This window comes from Ursus americanus, chromosome 4, assembly GCF_024610735.1.
Source record: "Ursus americanus isolate L20-20 chromosome 4, mUrsAme1.1.p, whole genome shotgun sequence".
Classification (NCBI taxonomy): Eukaryota; Metazoa; Chordata; class Mammalia; order Carnivora; family Ursidae; genus Ursus; species Ursus americanus.
This window is the reverse complement of record NC_142130.1, coordinates 56732739-56759338: the sequence shown is the minus strand read 5'-3', so window position 1 is coordinate 56759338 and position 26600 is coordinate 56732739. Positions and strand designations below refer to the sequence as shown.

Genomic DNA, 26600 nt, shown 5'->3' with positions numbered 1-26600 from the left:
TTCAAGGATGTTAAGTAACTTGTGCAATATCACACAGCTTGTTGGGTGCAAAGTTAAGCTCTGATCCACGTCTGTCTGACTCCAAAGTTTATGCTTTTTCATTATGTTAGGTTCAATCTTCTTTCTGCCCACATCTTCATAACAAAATCCATATAGATTATATTGCACCCCTGGAGGTAGGATACTGCTGAATTAAGTATAAGGCAAGAAAATACCTGAGTTTCTTAGTAAAGAATAATTCCAGACTCACAGCTTTTTAGTAACAACTGTGTCTGTATTGAATAACTGTGCCTCCCAGTGACATGGTTTGGAAATTGTTGGACTATTTAAAGGTAGATGGTGCCGATGAGGTTCTTAATCTTTTTACTTGTGTACAAGGAATTCACTGTGCCTGACAAGGGCCAAAACAAGCAAGAACTTAAGGAATAAATATCAAACAGTATGCTTTCAGATTATATTAAATAGAATAAGGCTTTAATGCTGGTCAGCTGAAAACGCCAGTGGATTTTTGTTGGCCACAAGCTCAGTAATAGATTGCAGTGTGACATGGCTATTACCAAAAAACTAATTACATTTTAGGTTCCATTGATATAAGAAAAGGACCATTTTGAAGGACTGAAAGACTCCTTTAATAGTCTGTATCTGGTGTACTGTGATCAGTTCCATAGGTAATATTGACAAAGTATATTTTTTCTAACAGTAGGGTAACTAAGATGGTGAGATTTTAAAATAGGCATCTAATAAATCAAGGTGTGTTTATCCTGCAGTCAAAAATGTAGGAAGAAAATGAAAGGAAAATAATAGGTCTCCCCAGACATAATATGTGTTGTTAAATACAACTATTAAGACCTATAGATGGAAGTTGCATGAAGGCAAAATTTGTATTGATTTTATATTAGTTCGGAAAGCCCAACAATGAAACAGACTGACACAGAGTATACTCACAGAGATGAAAATAGAACAGTAAAAGAATTTCTTCTCAATTCTAAGATACTTTGGCTGAATAGTACCCATGATTTTTTAAATTTTATTTATCAACCTATCAGATAATGCACACCAACTCACCTTCACCCTCTTTTTATTTAAACAACTCAGAAGAAAGTACTTATTTAATTGCTTTGAGAAGAATTGTGGGTTTCTCTTGGAGAAATCCAAATTGCATTATCAGATAGAGGAATGGTTTTAATAATTTATCCTAAAGGCTGAATTTATAGAGTCATTCAATCAACAAACATATTGAGCTGTTAATAGGATTCTAATACAAATAAGGCTCAGGCTATACTCCCAAAGAGTATATAAGTCTAGTAGAAGTGACAGAGATGTGGAGGACAATTACTTGAGTGCAATAATAGGTAATGGATGAGTGAATGAGGGTCAGGCTCAGCACATTAGCTCCATCTAAAGAAGTGTAAGACTAAAAGAAACTTCCTTAGAGGAAGTAACACTTAAGCAGAGTCTTGAAGAATGAGTAAGAATTAACTTGGTTAGAAAGGTGAAGAAAGGATATATTATTAGTAGAAAAACCATGTAGGAAGAAGCTACAGAAGTGTGAAACAGGTTAATAGGTTTACAAACCTACAAGCATTTTCTTATTGTGAGAGCAAAGGGTTATTAGAGTAAAACAATTTTGGAGGATGTGGCCAGAGAGATTGACAAGGTGAAAAGTAACTGATAAAGACAAAAATTGCAATATTTATTAAACAAATGATTAATATGGAAATTGGATGATGAATTTCTACAAATCATTTTTAAAAGACCCCATTATATAAGAGCAAAAATACAAATAGCCAATTTGCATAAAAATAAGTATGATCAATAAAAATAAGAAAATACATTCAATCTCACTATTACTCAAAGTAGGAAAATTAAAACCAAATTAAATCATTTTTACCTAGCTAGCAAAAATTTTAAAGATTGATAATATCAGTGCTAGGAAGGGGTGTCGGAAAATAAGAACATACCTGTCATTCACTATTCATAAGAGTATAAATTGACAGAGACTTCTGATGGACTGTTTGAAAGTATTTATCATATTTTAAGATTAACATACTGCTCAACTCAAACTCCACAATGATGTAACTATTCTAGATACACACACAATAACCTACACACTCACTAGGAAGAAGATGGTTAGATAAATTATTGCATATTTGTACTAGAGAATATTATGGTGCAGTTAAAAAGAAGGAGGTAGATCATTGTCATGCAGGGTCTCCAAAACATGTAGTTGAGTTTAAACATAAAAAAAGCATATTTGTATATCTATGTATGTAAACATATATAGCATACAAAAACACCTCAGAGGCACGCATCAAAATGATAGCAGTAGAAGGCTGGGATTAGATGAATGATAAAAGGGAATTTTCACTGTTCTGAATCACTTAAATTTTAATAATATCTTTGTGCATTACAGCATAATTTAAATTGTAAGCATTATTCTTAAATCTGTGTGGAGCTCTCAAAAGTTTTAAGCAGGGAAATCATATAAACACATTTGCATTTTAGTAATATCTTCCTGCCAGCTGATGTAAGAGGGACTGGAGGGAAGCTAACCTGGAGACAGGGAAGTCAATTAAAAAGTGATTGCAATAATACAGAGTAAAAGTAATGGCGCACTTAACTAAGCTGTACAATTGCAGTGAAGATGCAAGAAGGAGGTGACTGAGAAAAATATTTTCTATAGGAAATCCATAGGACATGCCCCTGAGGACCTGAAGGCAAATGTGAGAAAGGTCTAAATGATCCTCAAGTTTCCAACTTGGTAATTAGTTGAATGGTCAAGTCCATTCACTAAGTGAAGAGATAGAGAGGGATGGAGGGGGGAGAGATTGGGGAATGAATTATAAAAAATATGATCCTTCAATCATTGCTGTCCTGAGGAATTGGGGAGGAGGGGTTGACTAGGAAGGCTATCTCAAAAGAGATTTTCTCTGAAATCTTTGTTTCCAAGAAAAAGTACCCACCCTCCATAGGTGTCAAAGGCAAATGAGTTCCATCAAAATATACTAGCTTCCTATAAAGCTTCAAGAAATTTCCAGAGTCCACAAAAGTTGTTCAGTAAATGTTTCCCTCCAGTGATCCAGGGAGTAGCCACACCTACTTGCGATGTGTATAGTAACATTGTGAGGGAAAGTGTATGGATCTCATCCACTAAAGAGTTGTACCCCCTCACATGCCCTCCATTCCACTCACCAACCAGCCTGACCAGCTGACATTCAGGGGGAAGCACAAACTTTGGGGAATGTCTTCTGTCAAAATGGCCTATGTATACACTGACATATACACCTTGACAAGCTTGGATTCTTTGGATCAGAAATAGTTTTTGCCCTCAGGTTGGTCCCCATAGTTAACAGAAGTTAAAGTGGAAGAAGAATTCTATTCTGGCAGGCTACTTGTTTTTCTCAATTCAAAGCATACCACCTTTATTTAATCTATACACTTTGTTTTACTGTTGAAAGATAAAAATAGAAGCTCATTCAGGTACAAAACTGTGACATTAAAATTAGATTAGAAGTGACTCATGGGATGCTTGCATTTATTAATCAGTATTCATTCTTGTCAAAAGTAAAAGGCTTAGATCTAAAAATGGTAGAAAATATATGATAAGAAAGATTCATTTAGTCACTTATCAGTTTTTAAGTGCTAGGGATACAGTGAAAAGACCACATGATATTGGCCTCATAGAAATTATCTAATGGTAGACATGTACAAGAATAGTCTAGAATAGCCAAAATGATAATTATGAAAGCTGTTTCAGAGTATGAGATAAAGTAATCATAGGATTTTAATGCAGTTAATTCAGGGACCAGGCATGTTAATGGAGCCAAATCAAAAATCAGTTTAAGGTTAGATTCTGTAGGGAGTAACAGAAAATCCCAAATAACAGAGTAAAAAATTATTTCTCTCATACAGAAGCAGCTTCCCAAGGTAAGCAATCTATGGCTAACAGGAGGGCTTCGTGATTCCCAAAGACCCAAGCTCCTTCCTGAGTGGCTGTCTTCAGCACACCGCCCAGGATGGTTGCTTAAGTCCCAGGCTTTGAGAAGGAGAAAAGTGTAAACACCTGCGTATTTCCTCCTTTTAGGTACACTTACTCTTACTTACATTACTTAATCACATAGCCTCATCTGGATGCATAAGAAAGCTGGAAAAATGTGGTCTTTATTCTGGCCAGCCATGTGCCAGCTGAAAATCAGGGGTTCTAAAAGTAGGAAAAAGAAGGAAACAGATACTCAGTCTTTGCCAGCGTGAGGTCAGATCAAGGTCCTACACTAGGGATGTAGGACCTTCCTCGGTCATCAAGAATGAACCGAGGTTGTTCCTTTTGTGGAATGCCAAGCATACGATGTAAGGGGCTGATTTAGTCTTTTAAAGTTGTTTCATTTGGGATCTCTTCACATAGTAAAGATTATTCTTATGTGTTTTTTTTTTCATGATACACATGTTATAAATTAAGGGAAAAAATCTCAGGAAAATGAAGTTTTTTTGTCTCATTCAAGACTGAATATTTGAAAAATCTCACATTTGTTCATTGGATGAGATTGTGCTTAAAGTTTGGTAAATCAGTACTTTATAAACACACTCACACATATGGACACAAACATGCAACTTTTTATCTTTATGCGGCCATTTTTCTTTGATCTATATATGTCATTTAACCAAAAAATCTATCTCCTCTTGTTTATTTATTTATTGACAAGCCTTTTCCACTCTCCATTATTTATCTCTGCCAGCACTACTTTTCTATGAATACAGTTTGCTGGATTATACCTAACTCTATACTTAAATACGAACTTTCTGGGACTCTCTCCAAACTAAGAGTTTGTGATTACAATTAAGCAATGATATTGTCACTTGCTTTTTCCTTTCCTGAAAGTACTTCATCTTCTTAGGTCACTGCCATTCGGTGCTGTGAAAATGTGATTTGAAAAGCAAGTTTAAATGGAGCTTTCTAATTAGGCTGCACTCATTTATACTTTCCCAACCCTGTACCCAGGTTACCCTAAAGTTACATGCACCCAATTAAAGAACATTCCATTTGAGATCTATATGCCTTTGAGTATGAATGGGTAACTCTCAATGATTGAGCTTGATCCAGCTGCTCATTCAGCTGAAGTGAATTAAGTCTTCTAGGGCACCAGGGTGCCATTTAGGAAATTACCTCCGCCAGCACACTAAATTTCCCTCACATGGTTGAGCAGCATTCTTCCGGGGAGTGGTTTCATCACCCCACTTCTGCACTGGCCCAACCTTATTGACGTGAAAGGGTGATTCATACGACACAATATTTACCCACAGCTCAGACAATAAGCCTACACAATGATCTGCTCCATTTAAGAGCCCATGTGCCGGTATTTAAAGGGTAAAATGAGAGCCGTTTTGTTTCGATTCTTTTATAAATCGAATATAAAAGAAAGTGCATCATTGTTCCCTAAACTCTGAAATGGTAACATTTGGTGATGAATTCACCACCATATAATAATTTGGTCCCTTAAAAGTATCAATAAACAAGCATCTTTTTCTTTATTAACACAACATGTACACAAAATGAATCTATCTAAATAGCAATAAAATTGAATGTAATACTTAGAAGGCAGGATGTTTTTATTTTTCACTTACAAATATAAATGTCCTTTTAATTTTAACTCACTCCGGTACTTCTCTTAGATATTAACTCCAGATATTTATTGGTTCCGCTTTTGAAAACTAACATCCAGAGCATAAAATACTTTTTGTGGTGCCATAATTTGTTAAATAATGCTTTGAAAGTGGCTGGGTGCCCAAAGAGTCCATGCAGAAATAAAATGCATGCAAACTGCTTCCAAGTGTTTTCCTCTCCAGATATATCATGTCAGAAGCTGCCGTTCCTCCCACACTGTTACTATATCCAAGAAGCTATAATCATGCACCACCACTAGAATATCTTAGCAAACTACCCAAATTTATATCCAAGCCAATATTTAAAATGTAATAAAAAGCATGTATGTTAAGTGAACCAGTAATCTAATAACACAAGAGTCTGAAATTACTTTGGAATTGGCTCTGAAAAATACATTAATGGGGTATTTTCAACAGTGAACAACACCTGCTAGCTCTCTTTTTCTCACTTTCTCTCTTTATACAACCCATGAATCTCCTTCAGCAATTCTCATAGAACAGGATGTACCTGGACCCTCATTTTGAACTCAGTCTAATGGCCTGCCAGGGATAGCCTAATGGTAAGCAGTAGTGAAAATGGTGGCACAGCGAGGGGCTGGCAGATTGTCAGTGGAGATACGATTTTAGGCAATCTGGACATGTCCAGGTCATGTAGCTTAAGAGTAATAAAATTAGGCTTCTTTGAGCTGGTTTCTATTTTTCTCCCTTATTGTCAGCAATGAGCGCTACCTCAGATCAGTCTGGAAGTTAATATTGTTCCCAAAGGCATCACGCTTAAAAATAGGAAAAACCTCAATAAAAATTAAGAGATACATGAAACTGAGGAAGGCCTGACTCTCTTCAAGCCCATTTCACACTTATGATCATATTTGGAGATAGATCCCAACACACCGTAATTAGTTTGCTTCAAGCCACAGTCGAATTTGCTGGCTCATATCTAGGAGAATTAGGCCCACAGAGAACGAATGGTGAGTCAGTCTCTCCCTCAGAGAACATCATCTCTACTTCTGTGCCAGACTTGTCTCTTGGACTTAAGCAGTCGAGATTGAGATCTTCTCTTTGTCCCTTAAGTACATAAATGAGAGGGCACATTCGGAAAACCAAAAGAAATGAAGGAGAGGGTATGTATGGAGGCTATGTGTCTGGCTGCTTGTGTCATTAAGTGTCCATCTGTCTGTCTAAGAATAAAGAACATATGAGCTAGAGAGAATGGCTTTACAGTTCATGACATTTTTATGACTAACTCATTAAACCAATTGTATGGATTTGGTCATTCCACCCTTAGAAGTTGCTGTCAAACCATCAATAACATTGCCATGAGTCAGGGAGACGTGGATATGCTTTATACTTCCTATGTTTAAGCTACCTTCACAGTTGACCCCTCTGTGAAACATACCATGCCAAGTTCTGTCGGAAATATAAAAATGAGAAACTCTTTCAGGAACTTATTGTAAGCTATGTCATGAACAGAAAGAATTATACTACAAGGAAAAATGTATTACTATATAACTGAAAAAAAGAAAAGAGGCAAATGTAGGTAGGGAAGACTTGTGTGAGTGACTGCTTTGTACCAGACATTTTTTAAAAACAAAACACTATCTTGTAGGGGTGCCTGGGTGCCTCCCGTTGGTTAAGCGTCTGACTCTTGATTTTGGCCCAGTTCATGATCTCAGGGTCCTGGGAATGAGGCCGGCATCGTGATCTGCACTCAGGGGATTCTGCTTGAGGATTCTCTCTCCCTCTGCCACTCCCCCTGCTCTCTCTTTCTCTCTCTCTCTCAAATAAATCTTTTAAAAATTTTTAAAAAAATAAAACATTATTTTGTATATTGTCCTCATAACAGACTTTTCCACCTATTACCAAAATGGGAACTGAGGCTCAGGGAGTGAAGTATGGATGCATAAGGTCATCCAGCAAGCGAGGGCACATCAAAGTCTTGAAACAGAGGCCCTCTGACTCTAGCACCTGCATGCTTTCCATGGCAGCTTTACTGCCTCCCGACGGAGCACAGATGAAGCCAAGGTTATTCCAGCCATGAAAAAATGGAAAGCCTCTTAAAAGAGGTGGCACTTAGGCAGGGCATTTAGAATGGGTGAGGCCAAGATAGGGCATTCTTACTTTGTGCTGGAAGGAGTGAGCGAGACATTTAAATAACAATGAAAATTCTAGTGTGTTTGTAGTAAAAAGTCAAGAATTTTTTAAACCATTTTTTAACAAAAAATATATTAGTGTAATCAACATGTGAACATTACACTTGGTGAAATTCAGGTTACAAATGTAAGATAAATATCAACTAATATCATACTTTCAGTTTAATAGAAATCCTAACAGTTATGACAATCATGCTTAACACCTTGGTTAAGAGAGAAATGGGCAGGGGTATCATAGAAGTATGCAAAGATTTTACTGTTCAAAGATGCTTAGCCCTGCTGAGAAAAATATAAATGGGAACTATGTGGTAAATATTTCTATAATGTGGTGGTTTCAGTCCATTTGTGATCATCGTGCATTTAAAATAACTGCAGTTGTTTTTGAACGCAGAAAACTAGATTCAAAGTCTTTGCTCAATACGCTAGCATAGTATGAATCCTTTATATTTAAAAATATAGTTTAAATTTGAAAAGTTTAGGGTGAAGCATTTTTGTTTTTACAATTACTTTTAGATATAATGGACACTATGCTACATAAATAGGTATACTGCTGTGCGGTTAATTCCAGTGATTCTATTTTGTATTTGTTAGTCATCGTCAGCACAAATTTTATGCTTTAGAAGAAATAGATCAAACCAACAAAACGGTTATATTTAATTTTCTTTTAAAGACAGATTAACTAAATTTAAGGAAGAATTGATATCTCATTTTCAAATTACTGGTACAAAATTACCAGAAAATAGTTATATATTTTGCCCAACATCAAATAATGTGCAAAAAGCTTCCAAGATAGATGCATTTCCTGTTCAATTTCCAAAACTAAATAAACACTTTTTAACTGAAAGCATTTACATTCCTGGCTCTCTAAAGTAAACACTAGAAAACAAAGTACAAAAAAATGATCTCTCAGCTTCTGAATAGCCCACGTAGTTACATAAAGTATTTTCTGTCCCAACACTTTCTCAAATTCAAAAGATATTTACTGCCCAAGCATATGACAAAAAGTCTTCGTTTCAAATCCGTTGGTCTGTTTCCGTGGCAACACTGTGGGAATCCCTTGGCTACCATAAGTCTCATTAGGTGACTATAGAATTTCTCAATTTTCTTTGCATCTTGAGCTTGGTCTGTTCTGTATACCAAACAAACGAAATCATTTGTTTTTTAATATACAAACTCCCATCAGAATGTCTATATTTGGGAATCACAAGTGTCTTCATAGGACTGGCAAGGTAGAGTTTCTTGGCCAAGAGATTGATTTCCTGCCACATCTGGTACTGCAGCATCATGAGTCCATGGTGGAATGGGAAGAAAGTCACGGCCTGGACTGGAGGCACTGCAACCTGGCCCACCTATCTTTGAAACCATACTTATTCCTTGGGTTCATATTCAGCAATAGTGAGATTGTGAAATTTTTTAAATGTGGAGTAACATGATCTGTACTGGAAGGGCTCAGAGAGGTGTCTATCTAAGTGTATGCACTATGCAGGTGGGGATGTGGAAGGAAATCCCACATATGTACCTCAAGCACAAAGTGGCTACCTGGAAAAGTGGACATGTCTTGGCCACGACCACTACCATTATAGTGCCACACTGATCATACATTTATGATATCAGAATTGGTGTAAAGTCATTAGGGTCTTGATTAGTTTTGTTCTGTATTGGCTGCTCTCAATTATTTTCAAGACTTACTGTGTTCCTAGATTATTTCCCAGACCAAATTCTCAAAATGATAATTACTAAACCAAATTATCCTGCCGTCTAATCCATACCGTATAGATGCCAAATAAGTACCATTCTTTTTTTTTAAGTTTTTATTTAAATTCCAGTTAATGAACATATAGTGTAATATTAGTTTCAGGTGTACAATATAGTGATCAAACACTTCCGTATGTCACCCGGGGCTCCTCACAAGGGCTCTCCTTAATCCCCATCAGCTATTTAACCCATCCCCCACCCACCTCCCTCTGATAACCATCAGTTTGTTCTCTCTAGTTAAGAGTCTGTTTCTTACTAATGAATCATCGAGCCTTACATCGAAAACCGGGGATGTACTGTATGGTGACTAACATAATATAATAAAAAATCATTATTAATAAAAAAAAAAAAAAAGAGTCTGTTTCTTGGTTTGCCCTTCTCCCGAATCAGTACCATTCTGACCTTAAAAAGCTAACAAATCTTTGAAAGGAATTTATCTTAGCCTTAAATGAGACATGTTTGGTATGTTTTAACACGTTTGTTTGTAGATAAGACTACCAACAATGTTATCATCAATACCTGGAAGTGAAACTAAATCCAGAACATTCTCTTTCCTACTTTGTACATGAGAGACAACAACACAGCAGGGTACATGCTAGCAACCAATGGCTAGTCCTGACTGAAGGCAGCCATGGAAAATGACAAAAAGGCAGAAGCAGCCTGCCTCATGACCTCTTTATCAAGTATACTAAAGGTACAAACTTCCCTTTAATAATGTGACAGATATACCCACAGTTCATAAATATTAAATACATAGCACACTTTGGCTGTGAAGCTAAATAGATCTACACTCATACACATTGATAAATGCTGCTTAACAGCTCCTTAGCTGACACCTTGGCACCTGAGGTGTAAAAGCATTTTTTAAAGAATATATAGTTTTAGAGTCTGAGCCCAGAAAGAGAAGGCTGACTAGCAATTTGCCGACCAAGGCCCTGTGTGGTGACTCAGTCAGGAAGACACGCTTTTCAATTTCAGGTCATCCCTTCACCATTTCTGAGATAAAAGAACTCAAGAATTTAATTTTTTTTAGAATTTTAGTTGTCCCTGGTTCCTAAATACTGGCTCTTCATAAGCATTTAAAGTGGAAAGTCAGAGATCTCATTGAACTTTAATAATTATACATGTTTTGAGGATATTCATAATATTAGAGTATAGGTGATTTTAAAATCTCTGACATCAAGAAAATTCAGTCTGCTATATGTCCAGATAAAGCCAAACTGCCTTTAAACTACTCATATAAATATGATTTTAATTCAACTCAATAAATATTACAGTGAGTTCTTACTATGTGCAAGCTCTAGGACTGGACGTACAGAGGAGAATAAGACATGCGTGACTTGTCTCTGTTCTTAAGGGATCAAATCCTAATAGAAGAGACAAGCATATAAACCAGAAGTCATCTGATGGCAGCCCACAGGCTGAAGTCAGCTAAGAGGTGTGTTTTATTTGATTTCTACAATGTTCTTTAAAACATCTGAATTTGTTGCCCTTAGCCAGAACTTTCACCTTTGACTCAAAGCCTTTGTCATCAATTTTTTGTCATCAATTTGGTATACTAATTTATTGCACCTGATGGGCCCTTGAGGCATTTGCATTTGGTATCACAAAATTGTAAACCAATGAATACTATATCTATGATAGTGTTCTACCTCTATTCTAGTAGCTAAGATTATATGGGGGCACGGAGGAAATAATAGTGAGTTCTCCCTGGGTGTGTCAGGCATGTTTTGACAGAGACCAGAAGTCCAGAAGGGCCTTCCAAGAGGAGATATCATGGAAGCATGGACACATGAAGTGCTAGGTCAAGTTTAGAGAATTAAGGAAGATAATATTTATCCCTCATTTATTGAATACTTATTAGCCACTAATAGGCACTTCCCATATGGTCTGCAATAAACCAATATAAGTGATGTGTTTATTATTATTTCCGTTTTTCAAGTGAAGAAATTGAGTATCAGAGAAGCTAAATAACTTACCCAAGATGAATCAGCTAGTGAATGGTAGAAACAAAATTCTGGTCTCAAGCCTAGGCATTGTCACTATTAAAACTGGTGGAAGTACTAGCTACTGCAAATTTAGTCAAGACACTTTTTTGGTAATTAAGGTTCCAGGTCCCACCACATGTACACAAAGGTAAGACCACTGGACATAATCCATATTAACAAATGAAAATAAAAATTATACAAACAGACTTTAGGAACTTAAAATTTAGGGACGTTCTAGTCCAAGTTCATCATTTTACAGATGACGAAACTCAGACATTTAAAATATTTGTTTTTAAAAAGTCAAAGAATGTCTACTTTAAATATAAATTAAAATGTATTTTAATAAATGTCTAATTTTGATCCACTTCAAAATATCTTAATTCTCTTTGTTAATGCTATAGTTTTTAAAAAATTACAGCAACCATAATTTTACCATACATATCCTACAAGTTTAAAAATAACTCAGGAAAAGATGAAAATTTCTTTTTAAAAGCACTGCAGAAATAACTCATAAAAAACTAGCCATGAAACTGCCCTTTTTGCTTCAATACTTTATTGTGACCTATTGAACAACAACAGGATGAGAAATCTATAAAATTCATATTGCAGTGACCTGAACAATAAAAAAAAAAGTCAAAAACAAAACAGTAATGGTTGCATGATCTTTAATTGTATTTGGTGCTGAAGAATCTTCATGGAGATTAGCTGTGTAGTTAGCTAAGCAGGAAAATAGTAATATAATTGTGGGCATATTTCCATTTATAATAATTTAGGAAATGGAAAAAATTCTGTAATTATAACTTTGGCTTAACTTAGAATCATTTGGGGGGGGAAGAATCATTTCTTGAAAATAATAGTATCCTATCAAAAATTTATTTCCTCTTTTTGGACTAGAAATATGTGTTATAGTGCCAAGTTTAAAAAAAAGAAATAGGTGCTCCAATAAGTATTTACTGAACAAACGACTAAGTCTATGAATGAGTTATTTATGAACGTAATGGTTCTCTTTCGCATGTTAAGCCTAATTGAAAATTAGCTCTCATCTAGTCATTAGAAAGTTACTATTAGCCTAGGAAGCAATTGAGCAGGCTGAGTACTTCCTTAGATCCTAGCAAGATATTTGCCTAAGGAGCAATTTGTCACTTCTCATTTCATCATTCTTTCAGGCCACTTATTCACCTTGCCTTTATTGAAACCCTACTCTGTGCAGCTTCTGATCAAGTTAGAGCAGACTATGTTGGGGTCCCAGCCGGCCCACCTCATGGCATCATGGTAAGATAGGAATCTTTTCTCTACTAAACTAGGCACAGCAGCTTAGTTTTTCCTAGACTATATGTTATTAAATAAAGAGACCTAAATAAAGGTTTCTATAGAGTAAAAATGCATTCTTTTAATGCCTTACATGAAAATGGCTCTACTCACTGTTGCTGGTCTTCCTTCAATGGTGATGTAACTCAGAGTCTGAGGCTTCATGTACCATCACAAAAAATTAGGAAGCATGTGTTCAGACAAACAATGGGCTTATGGTTTTCTTTCACTTCTCTCAGTGGAGGAGAGAATGTGTAATCTATGAATTATTGTAACAGAAATAGAAGAAAACCATACAGGAGAGAAAACCTGAGATACACAACGAGTAGAAGGAAACACACTGACAGAGGATGAGGGAAATTGATAGATAGATGATAGATAGATAGATAGATAGATAGATAGATAGATAGATAGATAGATAGATGATAGACTGGGAGAGATATCTATAAATAGAGAAAGAATAGAGAATCTTTGAAGGTTCTGAAGTGAGCATTACTCGGGAAAAACAGCCCTTGACATAGCATTTGGTTTAACACACTGTGTTATCATTAAACTTTGAAGTTATTCACACTATAGCTCAGAGGTACCATTATTAATCTAAACCACTCAGCCATGGAGTAGCTACTATGTGCTAGTTAAAGAACTGAATACTGGATTCTTAAAGCCGAAGAAAGGATCTCTACTCTGAATGCATACATATTCAATTCTCAGCTCTCCAAAATTGTAGTCATGCCCCTGTCAGTAAGCAGGTTTGAACCCAAACTCTGAATATTAATTTACTTATAAGTTGTATATATTTTCTGTTTTACTGTGTTATATTTTTCTATTTATTCTAAAATACAAAATATAAAAGGAATAAAATTAAAATATTTTGAAATAATATTCATTTTATATACTAACAGTATAAGATAAATCTATATAGGATCTCTTTACAAGTTCAGCTTATTTTGATACTTGATTTCAAATAATAGTCATACCACACAGGCACAATATACATTAGATGCTATATATTTAGGACTTTTTGTGCTCTCTTTTTATATCAGATTAGATCATCCTTGCATTTTACGTTATAGCTGACAAAGAACTCTTTTTAGGAGTAGAAAACATAGATTTTCTATTTTCTGTGTGTTCTGTGTATTTGCTTGGACATTTAATACCTATTTTCTAATGTATATCCAAGGTCGAGAACCACTGTGTAAGGAACAGCATGAATTCTGGGATCAATGCCTTGGGCCGGGTGAAATCAAGGCCCTGCCCTAATTGTTCAAGCTCGCAAAGTAACTGTTTTACTTCAGGAATACGTCAGCATTTTTCTCACTGTTTTATTGTTTAAACAAGCATTCTCCAAAATGCTCTGATCACACACCTCTAACAATGAAAATGTTTTGAGCATCTTCCACAGGGAGTATTAGGAGTATATTTTATTTATAACTTATTTGACACACATGTGTGCATGTGTTTTAAGTTTACAGTTCTAAACTGTTTGTCTTTAACTGAGTCTGGATATTCTTTGTCTACACATAGATCAGATTGGGTATCTGCAAAAATAAAACCAGGTGGAGACAATTTGAAGGAACCACATCTCAAAAAATTCATATTATAGGGATATTGCCTTTATTAAGCTTTTCAGGCAAAATTAAATTATTGGTATATAATCTTCAAAGAAGGGATTTCTTCCATTAGGTTTTTGTCTATGTATGTGGGGGAAGCAGGTAGTTCTGCACTAGAAAAATTTAATCAGTCTACCTCAATTTCTCAGCCAAAGAGGTTTCTTTTTTTAAAGCGTCAGGACTATTGGGGTGTGTGGGTGGCTTAGTCAGTTAAGTGTCTGACTATTGATTTCAGTTCAGGTCATGATCTCAAGGTTGTGAGATCGAGCCCTGCATCAGGCTCTGTGCTGGGCATGGAGACTGCTTAAGATTCTTTCTCTCCCTCTCACCCTCCCCTGCTCGCTCTCTTTAAAAAAAAAAAAAAATAGGGCCATCTAATAATATTGTCTTATATTTATGATTATTTACTTTTATTTAATCCTTACATACAGCCCCATTAGGTGGGGTCAGTTATTACTTTAATTTTATGTATGAAGATATTAAGGCATGAAGAGTTCAAAGCCATAGTCATCATTTTACACAAATTCTTAATGATATCTAATTTCCAACGTAAAGTTATTTCAAAGAGATTGCTGCAAATCAAATTGAAAATGACATTTCATTTCACTGAGTTTAAGTGTTAAATATATTTTATTTTAACTCTTTGAAAACTGGTTATTCTACAGGCCGTATTACTTTCAAATAATCTAGGTAATCAGAATCCTACATTAATTTATTAAACCAGATGTCAGAATTCAGGCTGATCATGTCAACTTCTGTTTTTTTTTACATTGTGGTCACTAGCAACCAATTTTTTTTTTAGGATGCTTTGTTCTCACACAGTGTTTCTCAGTAGTGCTGCTAGCATTTTGAGAGGAATTCTTTGTGCAGGGAGTATGCCAGTTATTACAATGCCTTTAGCATACATCCAGACCCTCACCCACTAAATAATGTCTCCCCTTAGTCATAATTTGCAGTACTCCCTAAGGGACATCAACAACCACTGAACTACTGCAGGACAGATAAATCATCAACTCCTGCAGAAGTGAGTTATGTTAATTTACCTTATACCAGTAGTTAATAGTGTCTTTTGTGAGTCTGATACTCAACGGTGTTCGAAATTATATTTGAGTAGGGTTGTCAGATTTAGCAAATAAAAATACAGGATGCCCAATTATCTGGCAACTCTGCATTAGAGACAATATAATGCTAACATCCTGTTAATGGTGTCTCTTTAACACACTGACTCATATTCACTAGCAAACTGGAAACTCACTTATTTGAGATTAGAAAAGCGTATGTGAAGTGGCACATCTTATATTTCAAACTTGTAATGAAAGGGAGGAATACTGTCATCAAATAAAAGCCTAATTTATCCTGGCACATACTTAGTCTACCAAATGCAACTAAAAACAAAATACTGATGGACATTTACATTTATCCTGCAACAGATACTAGCTGTTGTTTGGCTACAGTATAATTAATAAGTTCTATGCTTGCTTATTTATTTTGTTGTTTTCTTGTTTGTTTTAATTCTAGTACAGTGTAATATTCATTTCAGGTATACAATATAATGAATCAACACTTGCATACAACACCCTGTACTCATCACAGCAAGTGCCGCCCTTCATCCCATCACCTATGTCCCGTACCCCCACCTCCCCTCTGGTAGCCATCAGTTTTTTTCTCTGTAGTTAAGGTCTGTTTCTTCGTTACAATTACTTATTTAAAAAAAAAATGAAAACAGCAAGAGCCAGCAATTTAAGCAATACAGCAAACCAGACTAAAATTATTTCGTATCCAATCCCAAAAGATTCCTGAACTTAATTTCTTGTAGATTAAGAGATAAGAGAATTATAGCAAAGAATAAATTCAGCTTCATTATTGAATTTTGAAAACAGAGCTGTAATGTTTCATGCAATCTCTACTGACACGACTGACCCTAAGGAGAAAAATGATAAGGCATTATTAACACATAATATGATATTTCAACTGAATATGTATTCATGTACACTGACTTTTCTGGTGGTTTGTTTCATATATAAAAAAATGACAGTTCCTTAAGGAAGCGATGCCATAATAAATGAAAGACCTTTTAACCCACAGTAAAGAAACATAACAAAGCCATTATGAATGATGCAGCAAGTTTAGGAAAATGAAAGCTATTATTAAATATGACAGGCTGTCACAACCACAAAAATAGTAATCAGTGTAATCATAGCAATAAAATAATATTTGCATTTTGTTTCTTTCAAGGAGTTAAAATAATGGACATCTTTTGGAAGTTAACAGTTTCAAGTAATATGGCAAAAATAGCAAACACAAAGATAAAAATCTCTAAATGTGAAGCATATTAACATTATTTAAAGTCTGCTCTACATGCTTTTGTTTTTCTTCAAATTTCCTGTATTATAATTATATTCCTTTTTGTTTCCTGCGTATGATTATGTTATTCTTTTCCTTTGCAATCTTGGATTCTTGAACCAAGCTTCCTGTCACTTGGCTTCAATAAATTCATAATCAGCTAGAATTGGAATATTTCTGTTTGTCACAGCCTGTAATACAATCTGAATTTCTTATAATTACTTCCTCTGAAGCAAAATCACCATTTCTTTTGTAACTTTAAGAATGCAGTATAAATATAAATATATCATTATCGGTACCTGGTAGTCAGTGATGCTCCTTGGCGATGACTATGTTCTCAGACAGTGTTGGAACATTGCGGTGTGGGATGCACGTACATGAGGGCACATTTTTGCTCAATGGCATATACCCCCATGTAGTAGAAATTAGATTCACTGTTCATCAAAATTTACCCCAGAACACTTTCTGGCCTGCTGCTTGGCACTTTAGCCACATCTCTTAATGTTTAAGGGACTCAAACTCTACTGGACCTTTTTACCAAAGCCTCATAAAATCAACAACAAAACGAGTTCATTTACAGTATATGATTTTCTTTCTATGCTTTCTTTAATCCAATGTACAATGAACAGGCCCCACTCATTAAAACATCTCTAAAGATCTAAGAAATGCCAGCTTTCTTTAGCAACAACTTTCTCCATACAAGCAAGTTGTGTAGAGTGTGGGAGGTATACGAGGTCCCTTTAATCCTGGTCCAAGTTCAAAGAGGCTTTCAATTTTAACGTATCTTAGGGGCAAAATTTGTGTCAAGGAACAAAATGAAGTGTCTTCAAAAATTCAGGACTTGCTAAAACTGAGCGTGGGAGGATTGATCCCAGGTCTCTATCTGGAAACTGCCCTCCCCGTTGGGGTTTCAGAGGCCCTGAATGATATGCATTCTGTACCACCATCAGTGTAACTTGCTTTTAGGGTATTATTGTGATTAAACTTAGATCTACCATATCAATTACCAGTGCTGCCCATGCACTGATAGTGCCTGTATATTACATTTTCTTCTGAATGACTTTAGTGTCTTTCAGGTCATTGAGACACCAAATCGTAATGCTATTATTCCAAACTGCAGGGTTTCTAATTCATATTCAGAGAATAGCAATCTTCCAAATGGGAAGTGGCTCATTATTTATTTTTAATCTGTAGTGGAACAGTTTTGTCCTAGGAGTCTGCAAGCTCGGCAGCATTTCCCCTTCCCACACCTCAGTTTGCTAGTCTGTAAAACAAGGATCTGGATGATCTCTGATGTCCTTTCGGGCTCTGACAGTCTTTTATTCTACAATTCATGATATAATCTTATGGATAAACTTCCAAGTAGTTTTACTTTTTGTTTTTTGGGGGTTTGTTTTGTTTTTGTTTTTTGTTTTTGTTTTTTTGCTTCAAAAATAGCGTTCTTGGGGCGCCTGGGTGGCACAGCAGTTAAGCGTCTGCCTTCGGCTCAGGGCGTGATCCCGGCGTTTCGGGATCGAGCCCCACATCAGGCTCCTCCGCTATGAGCCTGCTTTTTCCTCTCCCACTCCCCCTGCTTGTGTTCCCTCTCTCGCTGGCTGTCTCTATCTCTGTTGAATAAATAAAATCTTTAAAAAAAAAATAAGCGTTCTTGAAAATGAAAAAGCATATGGTTCTGCCTTTGCAAACTCTCATGTCTTCTCCTGAAAAGTATAACAAATTAAGAATTGTATATATTGATTTCCTTGCCACTATTTCATAATTGCTGTACAGTATACAAGTTTTCCTCGTGTTCAGTACTACTGCTGACATACGTAAAGCAAGGCGCTGGCCCTTTCAGTGCAGCTCCGATGTCCCATCCTGCTGTGGCTGTCCTCTGTAACTCAAGGGGATGTGCATTCTGCAAATAGACCACCTCAATGACTTATTTATATCCACTTTGTCAAATGGGGGTTTAGAACTTTTATCTGAGCCGTGTTTGATTGTAACTAGTTAAGAGTAGCTTTCTTTTCAAAAACTAGGTTGGTTTTTTTAAGATTTGTGAATAAAAATGCATTCTATTCCTTTTCATTTTATCACTTCTTTTAAGGTTTGATGTCTTTATTAATCACAGGTTTTTTTTCTTCCCAGTTAAATGATCAACAACTTTTCCACAAAGAAGATTTTGATTAATGTCCATTTTTATCTCTTAAAAGGATCCTTCCCGGCCATTGGGGTGGAGGCGTTTTGCCCCAGCTTCCTGAGGGCAGGGTTTTTAAATAGCATCCAGGCCCCGCATCCAGTGCCAGGGGGAGGATCTCTGCCCCCCAGGATTCCTGCTGGTAGGTATTTCAGGTGAAGTTTTCTGCCATGCAATTGAAAGATCCACGAGACAAAAATAAATATTTCTGTATTGCTGAAAGGAAATGCAAGTGACTTTTCTCTAATGCAGGGACCACATTTAGGATATCTTCTGCTTTGGAAGTAGTGGAAGGAAGTGGAAGAAGCGTCCATACCTGAGCACCCAATTAGCATAATGCTGCTGCTGCTTCTAGAATAATTTTTACATAAATAAGAACTAGAGCTTTAAATCCCAAATTTTGTAACTCAAAAATAAAAGTAAAGATAAATTTGAGCTACTTTGCCAGTTGGAATTGGCTAGCAAAGAGAATTAAAAACAGCGTTATTAACAGAAAAAGTAATTCTATATTTGGATGAGTTTATAGAGGTTTAATTAAAATTTCATTTCACTAAAGAGAAATGATTGGAAAAAATGCCAGAAAGTAACAAATTTGGAAGAACCTTTTGAAAAAGAAAATTAATACTCAGTTTCCCCTAAAAATATCAATCTGACCAAAGCTGTGTTTTATTAATGAGAGAAAATATAGGAATTGAGCATTTTGAAGTGCAATTTCAAAGTTTAGTATATCACTTTTTGGATTATCCGTGGTGCTGTTTCAGTCACAAATTGTTTTTTCCCCTCTCATTTTTAAGATACCCAGCTGCCTTCCTCAGTTTTATGAAGGATACAAACCCGCTTTATGTTTTATATGTGTCTTAGCAAAATAGAAATAAGATATTGTTGCTTGGAGTTTTATTTATCATAATTCTTGTGTTTTTTAATAATAATACTTATGCCACAAGTTATAGTAATAACACCCATGTATTCAGGAGGGTCTGGCCCAGCCAACCAATACTGGGAACATTTGAAGATACTAGGAAATCCAACAAAAACAAAATTCCAACGTGCACGTTTCTTGCTTTTCTTGACAAAATTATACCAACAAAGCCTAAGATTATTACGCTTACATTTTTCTGTTGCTTTTCAGTTACCTTTGCCTGTTTAATTAAAACATACAAAATAATAAACCATAAATACGCTTTGATGTAATTTGGTTTTATCATTGGATAATTACTGATTGATAATGGTTGGACACTTTATGGCCAACAAGGCCACTGATAGAGTAGGAACCAAAATTATGTGAATTAAAAATTAGCAATTTTAATTCTAATGAGTGCCACTTTTTTCCTCTGTAGAAACAAAACTGGTATCAATTGCACAGAAATGTTATCCTTCTTATTGTTGGTGGCGAGGGTGTTGTTGATGTGAAAGACTAGAAATAAAATCTATATAAGCTAAGCTCTGAGTTACCTGCAAATATAAAAAGGCAGTTTTCACATATATTATTAATATCTCAGTGATTGGAATTGGAGAATGGATGATTTGTACTTTAATGGCTTAATCCTTAATTCTTAATGACAGATCTTGGTAGATTTAGGTATGTTTGGCAGAAATGACGTTACAAAGTTCAGGAGAGACTTGAATTATTCAGCATCACTGGTAAAAATAAATAAATAAATAAATAAATAACCCTTGTCATTTAACCACTGAGAATGATAGAAGAAAGGTGATGTTTCTCTAACACATACACAGAAACAACTTCCTAGAGAGAGATCTGAAAGAACACTCTAGCACTCTGTTCTTCTCGGCTTTAAGCCAAATTTGCCTCCAGCTTTCATAGGAGAGAAAACTCAGTTCAGTTTTCATGACTTACATACAAATCAGGTGTAACAAAATTGCTTCATAAAAAATTTATAGATCTAAACTTGTTCCTGTTCCCTCAAACTGAAATTAACTCAACTCACTTTTCCTGGCTTATATCACTTTGATAAGTGATCCCTGTACACTTCCTCTGGCACTTCTCAGTAATGACTGCTACAATTTCAAAGGTAATTTTTATCCTCTTCCATTCATCTACAGCTTATTTCCCAAGAATTTCCTTTATGATTTTGTGTAAAGAGGAATGAAGCAGTAATCATGAGAAGTGTTTATTCTTTCATATTTTTAAAAAGTATTTGTTTGCTATCCAATAGATGACCTCATAACCCTTCAAGTTTAGGACATCATCAAGAAAGCAGCTCCTCCCTTGACCTGTACCATGGTCTTTTAAGCAGTTAGCCAAAGGTTGATGGCCACAGGGCAGCAATTACTTTGCTTTCTCCCAATTGATTGTATTTCACAGTACTTTGAGGGTCTCAAAAAACATTAGCTGTGTCATTCAAGGAATCACGAAACCTGTTCTAATGATGGAGCTAATTTAGTTCCCAGTATCTTATCTTAATCAAATTTAAATGAGATATGTGATGCTGTCTAGTGTAAAATAGTTTCTTCGCATTCATGTCACACTGTGCTATCAAGGAGCAATGTTTTTATAGTAGTTATTTTTACACTGACTGCAATAATGAGAGAATCGTTGACTTATGAGACCCAGAAAGCAGATAAACCTGAAGTTGGTATTTATGTAACTGTTGTCAATTGTTTATACTGTTTATTATGACCTTTCTCTTTTCTAGAAAGGTCATAATAAAGAATGATTATTCTTAGTTCCAAATAGAGAAGAACACCAGAAAGTAATTGGCTGAAAATTGAATAGCAAGTATTATCATATATTTAACAATGCCTTTCATATAGTAGTTACCCAGTGAAGTAAGAAAAGTCACAGGAGAGAAGAAGAGAGGAGAGGTGAGAGGAGATAAGGGAGGGAAGCTGAAAGAGAAGATAGAGTGACGTAACTGCTATTATAATTTTTTTAAATCAAAGTCCTCCCCGCTGTACTCTTCCCTGTTAAAATCAAATTCTACCTCCCTGAAAAGAATTGATGTCCTTCTTTTAAATGTGTAATCAGGCATATACTCTAAAATGATAATAAGTTGCCCTCTTTGCTCAATCTAGTAATTTCTTTGATTTAATTCTGTAACCAAACAGTATCTGAAAGTGGGATAGAACATTTTTATATGCCACAGAGTACTGGTTACACATAGGGTCTTAGACTCCTGGCTTACCTTATGACAGACTCTGCCTCTACCCAAACCCTTTCTGTGTTTTGCAATTTCATTTCACATACCATATACAAATAAAAGCAGCATAATAAAGTCATTGAGAGATAACATTATGCAGTTATAATGATGGGGTAATATATGGAAGTTTCCTGATTTAGTCTTCTCTGTCATTGCACAGCAATAACTATCTAACGTCATGTAATATCTTAAATTTATACTAAGATCCAAACATTGCAATGTGTCTTAAAAATAGACTTATTAGTAAAATATAAAGGCATATTCATTATCTAATAATTACTCAGAAAATAATATTCTAGGTGGGTATGATTAGATCAACAAAATTCTAAGTTACATTTTTCTAGCAGTTTTCTGTCAGTTATGGGAGATGTATTTTTCACTAAAAAAGTAAATATTATGGGGTGCGTGGGTGGCTCAGCCATTAGGCGTCTGCCTTCGGCTCAGGTCATGATCCCAGGGTCCTGGGATCGAGCCCCGCATCGGGCTCCCTGCTCAGCTGGAAGCCTGCTTTCTCCCTCTCCCACTCCCTCTGCTGGTGTTCCTGCTCTCGCTGCCTCTCTGTCTGTCAAATCAGTAAATAAAATCTTTAAAAAACAAAAAGTAAATATTATATGTATTATTATATATATGATGATTACAACATATATATGTGATTCAAAACCAAACTAAAAGATATACTTCAGACTAACATGATTTGTCAATTATAAACAAAGTCTGTGAAAGAGAAAATAAAGGAAACAGGCAGCATGTGGGATTTAGAAACAGATAAATTCTGAAAGAAATCAATGTCCGAGATCTTCCTAATATTTCCTTTGTGGTTAATCTTGGAAGCTCTTTAGTTGTGGGGGGACTCTTCTTCTGAAACACCATCTCAGTTTGTCTGCCTGTTCTTTAAATACAATGCTGTATATAAAACACCTCTTTTGACATTTTTACCTGAGCTTCTCTCCATTGCATTCCATGTGTTAGGGTCAAAATAAATGGCAACAATGGAGAGACTCAATCCTGTGAGACTCCCTGTCTGCTTACACTGAATCAGATAACAAGAGGTATATGAATACGTGGGGACTCAAACACCAGATTTGCAATCATTAAATGTATAATTGATAATGATATGTACTATTAATTATTTTTTTACCATTTGAAAAAAGATCTGGATGAGTCTTATACTCAAATAGCCAGATTTTTTCATATCTTCATGAGTGTCCCCTGACTCACAAAGTTAGGAAATGAGTTCACAATCCAGTTTTCTATAAACTGATAACAGATTCAACTAGACCATTTCTATAGCAAAGGCCTTACAGAGCTGAGCCAATATTAAAATGTCTTCAAAGTCCATTAACCATGATTATCAATATTTTCCTTTCCATATTTCATGTGAAAACCTACCTGATATGGAGTTAGGGCAAATATTACATGCACTGTTATTCAGGCAAAAATTTTTCTTATTTAGAAGGCATATAGTTTAAATGGTAGAAATAAGTTAGGAATGCTAAGTAAGGTTGAAACTGCAGCGAATCTCAGTTCTAAGAGTATAATATTATCAGATTTTGATGCATACAGAGGACTGCAGAAAAGCAGTAACACAAATATATAAGACTAAGTGGCAGACTTGGAAGGAATATACAATAAGGTAAGGAAAATTGGCATTAACTCAGTATGCCAAGGGAAATCAACAGTGGAAAATTATATAACTTTTAAATACAATCAAACTGCAGTTCAGAAAAATCAAAGTAAACCATTTCATTTTTTATATGTTTAGGCATTCTAAAAAAGGTCAGTAACTTTGCTTGAGATCCATAATTTGACATTTCAAAATTAATCATTTCTGACTAAATAATTTCTATAGTTTGGCTATAGTTCATCTGAGGATGATTATTCTTTTTGTATTTTTCTGTAGTATGTATGACAATTGACCTTATTTTATCTGTAACAAAATATTTTTGCAATCAGTGTACATAAGGTTAAGAGATGGTGGTTTACTTTTTAAGTAAAAGATCTTCAAGGGGAAAAAGCTCTTTAATTTAAGGGTTTATATTTTCTACATTTCTGCAGTTGATAATGTTGCCAATTGCCCTGAATGAGGTGTGTGTTAATGAGTGTTTGGAAGTACCTACTTAAACCAAAAGCTAATTATAAAAGATATAGAAAAAACTGGATTAAATGTGCAAAGTAAAATCCTGAATAAATGATTCAAAATGTGAACTATGGTTAAAAAAAAGGAAAAACTTTCATTTGGATTCCTAACTCCTGGTTTCTTTATTCCTTGCCATTTGAGTGATTCCAAATAGGATCCAATAGGCCTTAATCAATACTCATTTGTGCAGTTCTCCCTAGAGAACTCTCCTCCTCGAAATTTTGTGCATCTGCAGGCTTCAGAAGGAAACTCTGCAGAGCTGCAACTATTAAAAAAAAAAACTAGGATGCGGAATCTGGGGCAAGAGTGGGCAGAAGACCAATATGATTCTATTTCAGGACTGAGAAGTGGCCTAGAAAAGAGAGGGTCACTGATAAAATGACAGAGAGACCACACCCAGCCAACAGAAGCACAAGGAAGGTGAAATAAGTGATTGTATTTCTAGTCATACACCAATAAACAACCCCTTTAAAATATTTTCACACTGTTATTGCTACACTAGAGGGTTATTTAAAAACACCTTGTGGGATATACTGATAGTTTCCAAAACCTGTGCAAGAGGGGCTGGCCAGATAATGTCAAGGTTGCGTTCAATCTGCTTCCTCCATTGCTTGACGCCATTGGTTCCAAAGACCATGGTTCTTTGGCTTACCTGAGGAGAAATACCCGAAAGATTAGAAAATAATTTAAAACTTTAAGGAAGACAACTTGAAGATAACACTTGGGATAAGAAAAGTTAGGATGGGAGCATACACAAAATTGAAGGTCTAATTCCAACTTTCAAGTAACATTCAGTTTATAAAAACTTTAATCTATTGCAATTTAGGAGTTTAAGGACTCTTATGGAGTCCTGATGTTGTAGTAGGAGAGGTCATAGACTCAGATTCCTAATGGATTATACTTTGTTTCTTGGCCAAAGTAACAGACTCTTCACCAAGAAAATTGACTTATGATCATATATGTAAATATTTGCATATTTCAGGAGGCCTCTGGACACCTTGAAGTCCATAAATGAAGAATCTCAGGTTCTTAAAAACTCAATGTTTTTACATAAAGTTATGTTTAGTTGACATAAATGAGCATCATTATCTTTATGCAAAATTGACAGTGCATTTAAAAGAAAAAATTTTAAAAACAGAGCTTCAGGATGCATTTGATATCAAATTCTTGAATATTTACAAAGAGAATTTCTATTTTTTTTCTTCCAGAGGACGTGAAAAATATTAAAAGAATCTTTAAGTGATCTCCAGATTTTTTACTAGTTCTTTTTTACTTCGTCTTTACTAGTACTTTTTACTATTTTCAGATTCTTTAAATAGTTCTAGCCTTTGACCTTAGCTATGCATTCTTAATAGCATAAATGTTTCTTTTTCTTAATATCATTTGAAGAAGTTTGCATCTTAAAAATCTGGTCCTTATTTATATGACTGTTTAAATTCTCGGTTGCGAATATATATCTACACCCTAGAGATCTTCATGCTTACTTTACAAATTGTGTCATCTATTTTTTATGCTATTCAAAGAAACTGTCAACACTTCCAAAAGATTCATCCCAGAATCATTTTCTTTTCACAAAGAAAAATTCTAAAAAAACTTTATACAGCTTGCTAAATTAGCTGAATATCCATATGAATCAGTGTTTAATCTTTGTGTTGGTGGGAATTATTGTGTCTGTGTGTGTTCACCTTAATTGGAAACATGATAAGTAACCGAGCTGCTCAAATGCCTTTTCCTCTCCCACACGGCTACATGCATGGCCTCATGGGCTGCTGGGCCACTTAAGAACGAACATAAATAAGTGGGAATAGACCAGCCCTGTTATAAAACATGTCAAATCTCAGCATTCATTCTTGTGCCTTGTAGGAAAAGCATGGTAGAAGTTGCTTGGTGGCACAGTGTTTGCTTTTCCCAGTTCTGTACATGGAGGTCTTAAAGAAAGTGTAATTAGCAAAACTGAACTTTCTTTCTTTTTTTCCTTTTTAATTAAATCTCTTGTAAAAATTACAGAAAAGACTCAAAAATAAGTAGAAAAAAGGAAAGTAGTTGGTAGTTTAGCTTATATGATAGATGTGCTTCATTTAGTAAGTGCTTTCCGCATTATAATTAAAATTTTGCCATAAATAACCTATGTAGTTGGTATTAAATATATCCTCTCTAGACATTTGCTTTATTTTTAAATTTTGTGTTGATTTTCTTTTGATTAGTGAATGACAGATAAGACCGAAAAACAATATTTGATTAGTTATGTAACCGTAAGACACTTCTGAAGCCAGAAACGGAAGCATAACATTTGAAACGCTCTTGGAAAATATGATAC

At 35.2% G+C, this 26600-nt stretch overlaps 1 protein-coding gene and 1 pseudogene across 3 annotated transcripts in view; one reads left to right on the top strand and one right to left on the bottom strand.

The window, feature by feature from the left end:
* EPHA6 (EPH receptor A6) overlaps positions 1-26600 on the top strand; it is an 814184-nt gene that overhangs the window by 655699 nt on the left and 131885 nt on the right. For all 3 annotated transcript variants that reach the window (XM_045785661.2, XM_087861713.1, XM_087861712.1), the window contains one exon: positions 19005-19130. In XM_045785661.2, coding sequence (XP_045641617.2) covers positions 19005-19130 — 126 coding nt within the window. The remainder of the gene's footprint in view (positions 1-19004; positions 19131-26600) is intronic.
* On the bottom strand, positions 8822-9091 carry LOC148110255 (signal recognition particle 9 kDa protein pseudogene; annotated as a pseudogene).